Source organism: Hippocampus bargibanti, linkage group LG01 (genome assembly GCF_051943395.1).
Source record: "Hippocampus bargibanti isolate YZ-2025 linkage group LG01, ASM5194339v1, whole genome shotgun sequence".
In the NCBI taxonomy this organism is placed as follows: domain Eukaryota; kingdom Metazoa; phylum Chordata; class Actinopteri; order Syngnathiformes; family Syngnathidae; genus Hippocampus; species Hippocampus bargibanti.
The window spans coordinates 20,551,168-20,564,590 of NC_142734.1; the positions used below are offsets into that span (position 1 = coordinate 20,551,168).

At 43.5% G+C, this 13,423-nt stretch overlaps 1 protein-coding gene across 1 annotated transcript in view; it reads left to right on the forward strand.

Moving 5' to 3' along the window:
- skia (SKI proto-oncogene a) overlaps positions 1–13,423 on the forward strand; it is a 95,974-nt gene that overhangs the window by 75,124 nt on the left and 7,427 nt on the right. Inside the window, exons 2-5 of the mRNA XM_089003223.1 lie at positions 7,625–7,741; positions 8,196–8,311; positions 11,994–12,289; positions 12,394–12,719. Of these exons, the coding sequence (XP_088859349.1) occupies positions 7,625–7,741; positions 8,196–8,311; positions 11,994–12,289; positions 12,394–12,719 (855 nt within the window). The remainder of the gene's footprint in view (positions 1–7,624; positions 7,742–8,195; positions 8,312–11,993; positions 12,290–12,393; positions 12,720–13,423) is intronic.

Here is a 13,423-nt window from a genome sequence, read left to right on the forward strand (position 1 = left end):
TCGTGTAATTGCATTCAAATCATGACATGGATGGAACCATATCTTGTCACTGGTTTCAGTGATAGAAGATCGGGGGTGGGGAATGGGAAAGTCCAGCTGTATTTACTCACACCCCAAGCTTTCTATTTTTCGTCTTTGGGATTTACCTCGCCTTGGTAGGCAGATTTTTTTCTGTCTTCATCTGAGGAGAACCAGTCTCTCACTATTCCCACGCAAACAGTTGCCAAAGCAAATTTGGCGAGAGGATATGGAGACCCTGCTCTCTTTCCAACCCTTCCAATCTCTTCCCGTCTCTCCTCTTATGTGCGTGCCTCTTTCTGTGCTTTCCAAGCTTGTGGGACAAGAGTCACTCTATGCCTGCTCACTCTTTTCTTACATGACATTATTCTTTTTCCTTTTATTTCTTCTAATATAAAATATCCATTTTAAAAGCGAGGGAAATATGAGCTATTTCTTTGTGAGTGGAACACATGACGCAGGACAACCGACACCTCTGAACAAGTTGTGTCCATAATTTGTAAAATCACTTCAAATGACTTATACTAAGCGTATTTTACAAAGATTCCACCGCATATAGCTATATTTTACATTTTAAGACTCGCGGATGAATATTCAGTAAGCCTTGTTTTTGAGTTGGACGCCACGGAAGGAACGCCCCTGACCGAGAAAGGAAACACAATGCATTTTGCGGTACTTTGTTTGGTCTGAAAACTTCATGTTGATCCGTGCTGATGGCGAAATTAGAAGGAAAATAAATTAATAATGCAATGGTGAATCATTGTTGTGTTGCATCAAGACAACTATTTGATATTCGCTGACACAAAGTCCAAGCAGACAAATCAACGAAGCTCTGGCGCCATCTTCTGGCTGGGTGCTACACATCAGTCTTGATGCCTCAAAATCACCCGGAAGAACGTCTTTAATCGATTGAAAACATTTGTGCTTTCCTCTTCAGAACTATTTGAATCATATTCATAACTGAACGCGTAACAAGAAAGCATCTTGTCCGAATCTGAAGCCATTGTTTTGATCTCGAGCAGGGCAAGACGTCTTGGCGTGACGTCACGAACTGGGGGCGGGACTTTCTGAAAATGCCCAATTTGCAGCTCAATTTTTTTGCAGATTTAGCACACTTTAAGTCATTTTTATTGGTGTTTTGCCTTTGACTAAAAATATCAGCCTGTGTGTTTTGGGTATTTGGTATTTGTCGATGAGAAGGTTTCTTCAGCCGTCATCTGGAGAGAAAGAAACCTTCTCATCGATGGACCACTCCTGTACGACTGAGAGCTTACACAGACGTATTTGGTATTTGGGTAAAACGTTTTTCTGATGTCAGTTAAGAAACAAAGAAATGGTGTCGGTTGTCCTTTAAAGCATTAAATACACTTTTACCACTTGTTTGATAAATAGTCATGTTATGATGTAGTTATTTGGATGTCTTTCCTTCTAAGCAAAGCCCTGTGTTGCTTTGAGCGTTTTATGCTTCCTGGGCAGTATCTTGCAGCTCTCTTTTTTTTTTTACCCAACCCTTGTGACCATTTTTCCCTTCTCTGTTTTTACTGATGTGGCTGGGAGAGTTGAACTTTCCTTCCTTTCGGGCCCATGGGACTGGTGTAACTTCTTATCCTGTCATTTGTTCCACTGGATCCCTGAATTGGATTGGATTTGCCTTTATTCGTCTCGCAGTGGAGAACTTTACATTTCACAGGAGCAAAGTTATGAAAGGAAGAAAAGTAGAAAAACAAAATACAGGAGCTGCTGTAGATTATAAAATCACTACTCTCAGTTCATCCAGGACCTTGGTTTTATCAGTGATATTTCAGCCCATCGTATAGCAAGCAAGAGGCAGCAGCTCTGATTTCATTTCTGTTTTGTCTACAAGCCTCACTGAATTATTCCTGGAAGTCGAAGCTGGTTAAACACAGCAGACTCGCTGCTGTAAACTGGCTGCAAAGGATGTAAAAATACATGTCTGAATATGAATGACATGAACATTTTGTTTTCAGCATTACAGTGTCCCTCCCCAAAAGACATGTGAAAGGCTATTAGTATGACATTTAATGATGTGTCACCATATGAAAATACACATTTGCTTTGGGTATATAATATGTTTTATGAGGGGTTGGGTTAAGATGAGTGGTATGTTCATTTTTAGCCCAGACAAAACTCCAACAAGTTAAAGTTTTAATCACAGTTGCTTTTGTGCTGAGCAGAGAAAATGTTCCCACTGTTGTTCCTTGATCAAAGTGAATTCCAGATGAGGTCATTTTAAGTGTAGTCAGCACATCAGTTCAAATTCATGTCGGGAATAAGCCTAAGCAACCCAGTCTTGAATAGTAATCACACTTAACATTGTAGTGTGCCAGTGGTATTATGGTGACTTTCGGAATTTTATTTATTAATTTTGTTATTTTTGGCGGGTTTATTTTTTGCAATTAACTTTGTTGCATACAGTCACTGTTCTTCGAAGGAAATCCCCAGCCACTGGAAAGATGGCAGGAGGAACAAGTTGGCAAAATTGTAGTTGTGCTTGTGCCTTTGATGGCACAACCTTCAAACACGCTTGAGCAAAGTCACTTTCTTTTTTTTTGCGGTGAGAATTCAAGCAGCGTTTCACTTGAGTCAAAATGTGATAAAGATATTAAACTTGAGAGGTTATAAAACACTAACCGAACCAAATATAATACCCTGCTCGGAGGAGACGCGGTTCATGCCTTCGGGGGAAACTTGAGCTACGCATTAGCATTTGTTTATTTACTCCAATAATATGAACAGCCAATGTATTACTTCTCAACCCTTTAGCCCCATCTGATTTGTCAGCAAGGTGACCGCATGTTTGAAATGTGTTTGTCGATGTACACATGTGTGGCTGAGACTGCAAGAGTTGGCAATCTACCCGAAAGCGCCTCCTTTTTCAACACCATGGGACCTCCACTAGAAAGACAAGCAGAGGCCAATGCTAGGTCACGGCAGGGTGTGGCTCTGTTCACCCTCCTGAGTCAAGAAAGAGCAAAGAAAACTGGTTTCTGGACCTTTTGACTTTGCCTACAAAGGGGAATGTTAAGCAAGGCAACCAGTTAAGCACCATACCAGTAAAGACTATTTGCCACTTCCAGTCAGGCAATCTTAAGTCACATTATGCGGTGAAAGCAAGAATTGCTTCCTGTTTAAGGAAATGGTAACTGCGGACAGTGGAATTTTGAAGCGTGCCCAACATTTGCAGAGTTTGACTGCATTTTAAAAAAGCTTCATGGGCCACTGCTAAATTCGCAGCCTAAAACTTGTACTCTTTACAACGTGAAACAGATGTATTCATTATTTTCAAATGTTTGCTTTCCGGACATCCAGAAACTCGCTTGCTTGTTAAGGACATCCTGTAATCTATGAGACAGGAAGTGGTCTCAGACAAACAGAAAACTCCAGGTTTGAGAGGAGGTGGTGGCAGAATCTGAGGCAAGGTGAGGTTAGTGGAGGGTGACAATGTGTCACCAAAGAGATTCCGTGTTACCTCATAAGAAGCTGCCTCTCACAAGAGAAGTAGCTAAGCCTGTGGGATTTGATGGCATTTTTCTAAAGTGACACTCCAAGCAGTCTGCAAAGTCCTCACTTGAAAACTTTCCAGAGGCAAATTTCACCTCTGCCGTGAGATCAGGTTTTCAGAAAACAGGAAGATATTCTCAAGCCCTCCTGGCATCATTCCAGTAAAGCTGTATGGAGGTAACCTTTCCTACTAGTCTGACTGAAGGCAAACCCCTTCGAGTCAGATAAAATAAACATTTCATCAATCGTCTGCACCCACAATGTCCCCCAACCCATTGGTGTAATTTATCAACATAAAAAAAGCACTTCTGTATCGTGCGTTGGCTTAAAGGACAGCCAACACCATTTTTTGTTCCCGAACTGACATCAGAAAAACGTTTTATAGCATCTAAAACACACAGGCTGATATTTTAGTCAAATGCAAAACACCAATATAAATGAGTGAAAGAGTCCCAAAACTACTTCAAAATGACCTCTGGATGGCGAGTTTCAGAAGGTCCCGCCCCCTTGTTCGTGACGTCACGCCAGGGCGTCTTTGCCTTGCTCTAGAATCAAAACAATGGCTTCAGATTCGGAGAACATCCTTTATTGTTACTCATCCAGTTATGAATATGATTCAAATAGTTCTGAAGAGGAAAGCATAAATGTTTGCAATCGATTAAAGAAGCCTTTCCGTATCATTTTGAGGCGTCTGGACTCCAATGTAGCATCCCAGAAAATGCACAAGATGGCGCCCAACCTCCGTTGGAAATGGGCTGATTTTTCTGCTGGGAATTTGTGTCAACTAGTATCAAATGGTAGTCTTGGTGCAACACACAACGATTCACCATCGCGTTTGTCATGATCTGGTTGGCGACCAACGGAGTGCGCTGTCGGCCCCGCCTGCACCTGCACAGGTGCTGGTCGTTTCCAATCAGTGACACTCAAAAGGACCCCTGGCACGACCATTCGGTGTCGGGTAATTGTTGAATGTCATTGTTGTTTGATGCACTGTTGTATGATGTTGAACGCATTGTATGCTGTTGTATGCAATTGTATGCATTGTGTGCGGTGCATGTGTTTGTTTAATCTTGGTTTTCTTTTGATACTTTGTATTTTGTCCATTCAGAAGATTTTGATGTTATAGATTTTGTTCCTGTTGACTTTATTTTAATACAATTTATCAAACACAACCTCCTGCTTTTTGGGATCCGCACCCGCCATCACCACCTTGCAAACCGTGACAGCGTTATTTATGTGTTTTCCTTCTAACTTCTCCATCAACGCGGATCAACACGAAGTTTTCAGACCAAACAAAGTACCCAAAATGGATTGTGTGTCGCTTTCTCAGACGTGACTTCACATCAACTCGAAAACAAGACTTCCTGAATATTCAGCGCAAGTCTTAAAACGTACAATATAGCTATATACCGTTGAATCTTTGTAAAATACAGTCAGTAGAAGTCATTTGAAGTGATTTTGGAAATTATGGACACAACTTGTCTGAGGCATCGGCTGTCCTTTAACATGCTGGGCAAATTATTGATATGCTTTTATTTTGAAGCTGGACTTTAGTCACAGTGTTGTATACAAAATGCACGGAAATGTATACTACTTCACATTACATTTTTGAAGCCAGTACATTCCCTTTTCATTAGGTCAAAAATGTCTGTTCAGGTCGAAGCAGAAAACAGCTTTCAATGAGTGTTTTTTAAACAACCAAACTTTTCGGTGGCTTGCAGACAGAGGAAGTGCTGTGAAACTCTGAGAGTTTCAAAACGCCCAGACAGTCTTCTAACTGAGAAGGCTGTTATCACCCCACCCATCCTGTCTCACACACTGAGACATACTGACATCCACTTGCCCAGACAAGTGTGCACATAGGAGCCCCCCCCCCCCCCCCCCCCCCCCCCCCCCCCGCATGGCGGGCCTCTGTGGCAGCTACCACACGGCTGCCACCCTCAATTGTCCACATACAGTATGACACTTGCATCCCTGCAATTTGGTTTCTCTGGTGGGACATATTTCTCTGCTCCCCACATGATACTTTTAGGTTACGTTATTTTGCTGTTATTGCATTAAAGAACCACAGTGCAGACAGCAGCATGACACAATTGCATGTATGTTACAAGGTGGTACGTTGCCGGTAGGTGTTGAATCTCAATAGACATGGCACACAAGTCACGTCTGACACACACACTAATCGGAAACACTTTATCTGAGAGGTTTGACATCCTGTCAATGTTGTGTAATCCTCACAGGATCATAAAGGGCTTGGTCTGATAAAAGCATGGACAGACACATGCGCGCACACACACACACACACACACACACACACACACACACACACACACACACACACACACACACACACACACACACACACACACACACACACACACACACACATAATTTTGTGTGTCTCCTGCGGCCTCGACCAGGATACATGAACCACAACACCCTCATTGGATTGCAAATGGACCAGATGTTAGTGAATTACAGCGCACCGTGCTTGACTTGGCCCCTTGAAAGCGCTCTATGGTTTAACACTAACTGCTATGCGCAGAGTCAAGCCTTAAAAAAAAGACAGTACCATTTTTTTAACAATCACTCTTGTTATATGGGCCTTGGCCCCCAATCTCAGAAGCCACCTCAAATGTACACCATGATTTCAACTGGATACTTCTCATCACCTCCTCCTAGTGGAGCGTTTAGGCTGCACTGAGGCACTGGCAACCCATAATCCACGAGAAGAGGACAGGCACGTGGCACAGAGACTTTGTCCAGAGCGCACTAGTGTGTATGTGTGCGCGCTCATGTGTTGTTAGCCACATTCTAGGCTTATCTGTAGACATAAGCCTCTATTAATATCCAGGACATATCTCCTCATCTGGCCGACAATGCTAGCAACCACAGACAGGGCTCCCCAAAGATATTGCCAATTTGAGGTTTTACACTGAATCAATAATACCCACCTGACCTCATATCAAAAGGTTCATGGTCTCTAAATTGATTTTGTGTACCATAGACAGACTACGTCTGTGTGTGTGTGTCTGTATGTGTGTGTGTATGTGTGCGTGTGTGTGTGTGCGTGTGTGTGTGTGTGTGTGTGCGTGCTTGTGCGTGTGTGTGTGTGTGTGTGTGTGCGGGTGCGTGTGCGTGTGTGTGTGTGTGTGTGTGTGTGTGTGTGTGTGTGTGTGTGTGTGTGTGTGTGTGTGTGTGTGGCAGCTAGTGACAGCCCCACTTTGGAGAGGCTGAGGTCAGTGCCATAAAGTCAGCCGAACAGAGGAAAGGGAAACAAAACACCACTTGTCTTTCTGTATGGGTGTGTCTGTGTGTGACAGACAGACAAGCACGCAAGCGCACGAACGGACACACACACACGCACACACACACATGCACAGTGCCCTAGTCACCTCTTGACTTCACTCTTGGCAACTCATGAGCAAACACGCCTTGCTAGATTGGTTTGGTTGGTGTGTGACAACTGTGTGACACATTACCATCGTCTGGACTGTGTGTGTGTGCGTGTGTATGTATGTGTGTGTGTGTGTGTGTGTGTGTGTGTGTGTGTTTGTGTGTGTGTGTGCGTGCGCGTGCGTGTGTGTGTGTGTGTGTGTGTGTGTGTGTGTGCGCGTGCATGTGTGTGTACTATATGTGTGTGTGCACTTCAGTTTCTTCAGGATTACCACACCATCAAAGTCACCCAAAGTCAATATCACATCCAAATTTAAACACACTGGCATTTCCAGTTATCAGTAACCTCCCCTGGCACTCCTCTATCAGTTCGATTCTTGTTTACACACAAACATGTTGTTTTTTCTGGCACAATGCAGTGTATTTGCAGTTCACTGACTTTCTCGTATGACACTTCTTGATTGGGGGCCAAGTGGGGAAGAAACCTCTCAATACATTAGGAAAGTGCATTCATTTGAATGTACTGTATTTGAACCCATGTGATTTGATTGCATCTACAGTAAATGAGCAATTCTAGGTAATATTTTTCCCTTTGTGTTAAAGGTTAACAAAAAAAATCATAATTTATTTTTCAACGATGCAACTGATGAAATTCAAATAATAATCAGTCGATGTCCTTTCTTTGCAGGTGTCGGATCCCGTTCCAATCAAAAAGCCCAAACACGAAGACATCCCAATCCAATCCCCTGCCGCTGACAAGGAGAAGCAACATGACTGGCTACAGTCGCTTTCCAACCACAATAAGGTCAGTTTTACCCACATGTAAAAATACTGTCTTTTATAACTGAACCCTTATGCAGTGATAATATTTGAATATCAAGTCCCTATATCCAGTTTTAGAAGGGGAAACAGCCCTTGCGAATGAGAGGTCAAGTAGACCTTGGAAATCACAGGGCAACCACAATCGCACTTCCATTAAACTTTTTAATCCAACAATATCACTGCAGAATTGTGTAACAATATTTTCACGCTTGGCAATTTAACCCTGAGACCAGGGTTTGCTGTTTTAAGGATCTTGCTTCTATGACAGAAAATTTTCCACAAGCAGCAGTCTGAGCACCCAAGTTCCCAATTTCCTTGACATTGCCCTCTCAATTTTCCATGCGTTTTTATGCCATTTTGCATAACTGGTGTAAAATTCAATGTCTTGTCATCGGCATTCAAGAAATTCATACATTTCATGCATTTTCCCTCCCCAGGGCTTCAACTGCATTCAGCCGAGACAGAGGGCATCAGCTTTTAGACCCTGGTCGCCGCACATCTCTGTCTGTGATACGGGACCCTGCAGTCACCCGCTCACTCTGCTAAGAGACAAGTAAGCCCATGACTCTGATTGAAGCAAAAAAGACATAAATAAATAAATATAGAGTCATTTCTATTCTTAAGTATGAGAGATGACAATCGCTTTTTTCCAACGGATCTGCCGATTTTTTTCTGACCATACTGTAACCTCTTACACTTTACCATTCAGAGACATTTAAACAGCTTCTCCCACCAAGCCATCAACTTTTTAAACAGTAACCCAAATAGAACTGTATAAAGCCTCTTTGCAATTTATTGATGATGATACTAGGGTTTCAGCTAGGATGAAAGGAAAAGTGTATAAAACAGTGGTCCGACCAGCCATGATGTTTGGACTGGAGACAGTGCCACTGAAGAAAAGACAGGAAGCAGAGCTGGAGTTAGCAGAGCTGAAGATTTTGAGGTTTTCTTTGGGAGGGACCAGGTTGGATATGGACAACTCATATTAGAGGCGTTGGAGAGAAAGTCAGAGAGCCCAGACTGAGATGGTTTGGACATGTCCTGAGGAGAGAGAGCAACTATATCGGGAAAAGGATGCTGAGCCTTGAACTGCCAGGCAGGAGACCGAGAGGAAGACCGAAGAGGAGGTTTATGGATGTGGTCAAAGAGGACATGAAGGTAGCTGGTGTGAGGGAAGAGGATGCACAAAACCGGGATAGATGGAGGACATTGATTCGCTGTGGCGACCCCTGAGGGGAAAAGCCGAAAGGAAAAGAAGAGAGGAGATACTAGTGCAGCGTGTTCTACCGGAAACAAATTCCTTTTGTGTTCTACATACTTGGCAATAAAGATGATTCTGATTCTGATTCTTATTTGACACATTCATGCTATTGATATCTATTTGGAACTGTGCTGCCATCTCCGCCTGTAACATGACCATAGATCTGGCCGAAATTCTCCATTGAAGCAAAAAAGACATAAATAAATAAATATAGAGTCATTTCTATTCTTAAGTATGAGAGATGACAATCGCTTTTTTCCAACGGATCTGCCGATTTTTTTCTGACCATACTGTAACCTCTTACACTTTACCATTCAGAGACATTTAAACAGCTTCTCCCACCAAGCCATCAACTTTTTAAACAGTAACCCAAATAGAACTGTATAAAGCCTCTTTGCAATTTATTGATGATGATACTAGGGTTTCAGCTAGGATGAAAGGAAAAGTGTATAAAACAGTGGTCCGACCAGCCATGATGTTTGGACTGGAGACAGTGCCACTGAAGAAAAGACAGGAAGCAGAGCTGGAGTTAGCAGAGCTGAAGATTTTGAGGTTTTCTTTGGGAGGGACCAGGTTGGATATGGACAACTCATATTAGAGGCGTTGGAGAGAAAGTCAGAGAGGCCAGACTGAGATGGTTTGGACATGTCCTGAGGAGAGAGAGCAACTATATCGGGAAAAGGATGCTGAGCCTTGAACTGCCAGGCAGGAGACCGAGAGGAAGACCGAAGAGGAGGTTTATGGATGGGGTCAAAGCGGACATGAAGGTAGCTGGTGTGAGGGAAGAGGATGCACAAAACCGGGATAGATGGAGGACATTGATTCGCTGTGGCGACCCCTGAGGGGAAAAGCCGAAAGGAAAAGAAGAGAGGAGATACTAGTGCAGCGTGTTCTACCGGAAACAAATTCCTTTTGTGTTCTACATACTTGGCAATAAAGATGATTCTGATTCTGATTCTTATTTGACACATTCATGCTATTGATATCTATTTGGAACTGTGCTGCCATCTCCGCCTGTAACATGACCATAGATCTGGCCGAAATTCTCCATTGAAGCAAAAAAGACATAAATAAATAAATATAGAGTCATTTCTATTCTTAAGTATGAGAGATGACAATCGCTTTTTTCCAACGGATCTGCCGATTTTTTTCTGACCATACTGTAACCTCTTACACTTTACCATTCAGAGACATTTAAACAGCTTCTCCCACCAAGCCATCAACTTTTTAAACAGTAACCCAAATAGAACTGTATAAAGCCTCTTTGCAATTTATTGATGATGATACTAGGGTTTCAGCTAGGATGAAAGGAAAAGTGTATAAAACAGTGGTCCGACCAGCCATGATGTTTGGACTGGAGACAGTGCCACTGAAGAAAAGACAGGAAGCAGAGCTGGAGTTAGCAGAGCTGAAGATTTTGAGGTTTTCTTTGGGAGGGACCAGGTTGGATATGGACAACTCATATTAGAGGCGTTGGAGAGAAAGTCAGAGAGGCCAGACTGAGATGGTTTGGACATGTCCTGAGGAGAGAGAGCAACTATATCGGGAAAAGGATGCTGAGCCTTGAACTGCCAGGCAGGAGACCGAGAGGAAGACCGAAGAGGAGGTTTATGGATGTGGTCAAAGAGGACATGAAGGTAGCTGGTGTGAGGGAAGAGGATGCACAAAACCGGGATAGATGGAGGACATTGATTCGCTGTGGCGACCCCTGAGGGGAAAAGCCGAAAGGAAAAGAAGAGAGGAGATACTAGTGCAGCGTGTTCTACCGGAAACAAATTCCTTTTGTGTTCTACATACTTGGCAATAAAGATGATTCTGATTCTGATTCTTATTTGACACATTCATGCTATTGATATCTATTTGGAACTGTGCTGCCATCTCCGCCTGTAACATGACCATAGATCTGGCCGAAATTCTCCATTGAAGCAAAAAAGACATAAATAAATAAATATAGAGTCATTTCTATTCTTAAGTATGAGAGATGACAATCGCTTTTTTCCAACGGATCTGCCGATTTTTTTCTGACCATACTGTAACCTCTTACACTTTACCATTCAGAGACATTTAAACAGCTTCTCCCACCAAGCCATCAACTTTTTAAACAGTAACCCAAATAGAACTGTATAAAGCCTCTTTGCAATTTATTGATGATGATACTAGGGTTTCAGCTAGGATGAAAGGAAAAGTGTATAAAACAGTGGTCCGACCAGCCATGATGTTTGGACTGGAGACAGTGCCACTGAAGAAAAGACAGGAAGCAGAGCTGGAGTTAGCAGAGCTGAAGATTTTGAGGTTTTCTTTGGGAGGGACCAGGTTGGATATGGACAACTCATATTAGAGGCGTTGGAGAGAAAGTCAGAGAGGCCAGACTGAGATGGTTTGGACATGTCCTGAGGAGAGAGAGCAACTATATCGGGAAAAGGATGCTGAGCCTTGAACTGCCAGGCAGGAGACCGAGAGGAAGACCGAAGAGGAGGTTTATGGATGGGGTCAAAGCGGACATGAAGGTAGCTGGTGTGAGGGAAGAGGATGCACAAAACCGGGATAGATGGAGGACATTGATTCGCTGTGGCGACCCCTGAGGGGAAAAGCCGAAAGGAAAAGAAGAGAGGAGATACTAGTGCAGCGTGTTCTACCGGAAACAAATTCCTTTTGTGTTCTACATACTTGGCAATAAAGATGATTCTGATTCTGATTCTTATTTGACACATTCATGCTATTGATATCTATTTGGAACTGTGCTGCCATCTCCGCCTGTAACATGACCATAGATCTGGCCGAAATTCTCCATTGGGATGCAAGTCCTGTACTGCATTGGAATCTTGAATCTTTCTTCAAGTTGATTGGCCTTGACTGTTTTCCCAACAGCCACTTTGGCACTAACTATATTCACTTGGATGCTTCGGAAGCTTTGGACATTGATCATAAACATTTCTCTCAACTAAACTGATCTGAGTTGTCTGTCTTCTTCTAGCTTCTACAACTACAAGAGCCAGGAGAATGCTGTGGCCCCTAACGTTGCCCTCACGCCATTACCCCTGGGAAAGGTGGGTCCAATTTCCCCCTCGGTCCCCAGCACGTCGCACCCAAGTGCGGAGGAACCTCCCGGTGAGGGCGCCAATGCTGGCTCTCGACCTCGCAAGCGAAGAGTCACGGTGGAGCTCCAGCTTCCAGCGCCTGAAGGGGCCTGCTCCCTTACATCCGCTGCTGGCAAGCCGCAGGATGACAAAGACTCAGAGATGGAGATCGAAGTGGAGAGTCGTGATGAGTGTAAGCTACGATCTCTTATCCAGCAGCAGAATATTGCGCATAAGAAGCCGGTGACTCGTGGGAGCAATTTATTCAATCAACCTCTCTCTTCTTCCTGTCCACAGTCACTTCATCTTTGTCCTCTATGTCGTCACCATCTTTCACCTCGTCCAGCTCAGCCAAGGACCTGAGTTCACCTGGTGCCCTCGGGCCCATCTGCACCGTCACGACAGTTGAGGGCACTACCCCTGCAGCTGCTCCCATCCCAGCACCTGTCACCCCTCCCGAATTGGGGATGGAGTCAGAGCTGGAGAGCCTGCGGCAGGCGCTGGACAACGGACTCGACTCCAAAGAGTCAAAGGAGAAGTTCCTGCATGAGATCATTAAGATGAGGGTGAAGCAGGAGGAGAAGCTGGGATCCGCCTTACAGGCTAAACGCAGTCTGCAACAGGTGGATTTCCAATTTTTCTGTTGCAATTCTTGCAAATGCAAGGACTCCATTTAAATGTCGAGGAAATTGATCAACAAGCAAGCATTTTTTTCATCAATTAACAATAAAGCCTTTTTGGGCTTTGGGATACATTGATACGTTGTATCACAACAAAGCAAGCCCTAAAATTGAAATTAACTTATTCACTGCCGTTCCCGAATTTATTCGGGAATTGAAAATATGACGTGGAGCGCCATTCGCGAATTTGTTCGGGTTTTGGTTTTTCTTGCTGATAAAGTGTTGGTCAGACCTCTGGCAATGTTTTTTCCCTTCCAAAAGGGGCATCATTTGCCTTTTCTCCAACCGCGGCCACTTGCACCACGTATTACTACAGACCAATTTTACTGAGGAATTAAGTTTTTTTTCTGATGAAAGCAGAGAATCTGAGGCTTCTTATGCTGCATTGAATGTTTATGCAGTCCTAAAACTCAATATTTTGTGGGCCCTGCAACTTCAGTGAAAATGACAAAAACCCTGGCACTGGAGTGGACACATTTTTGCACGTCTGGCAGTGAATGAGTTAAAGTCAGTGAAAAGTTGACCATCAGAAATTCATCTGTGTAAGCTCTCAGTCGTACAGGAGTGGTCCATCGATGAGAAGGTTTCTTCAGCCGTCATCTGTACAAAAGTGAAGGTTTCGGACGTTTCGCCTCCTATCCAAGAGG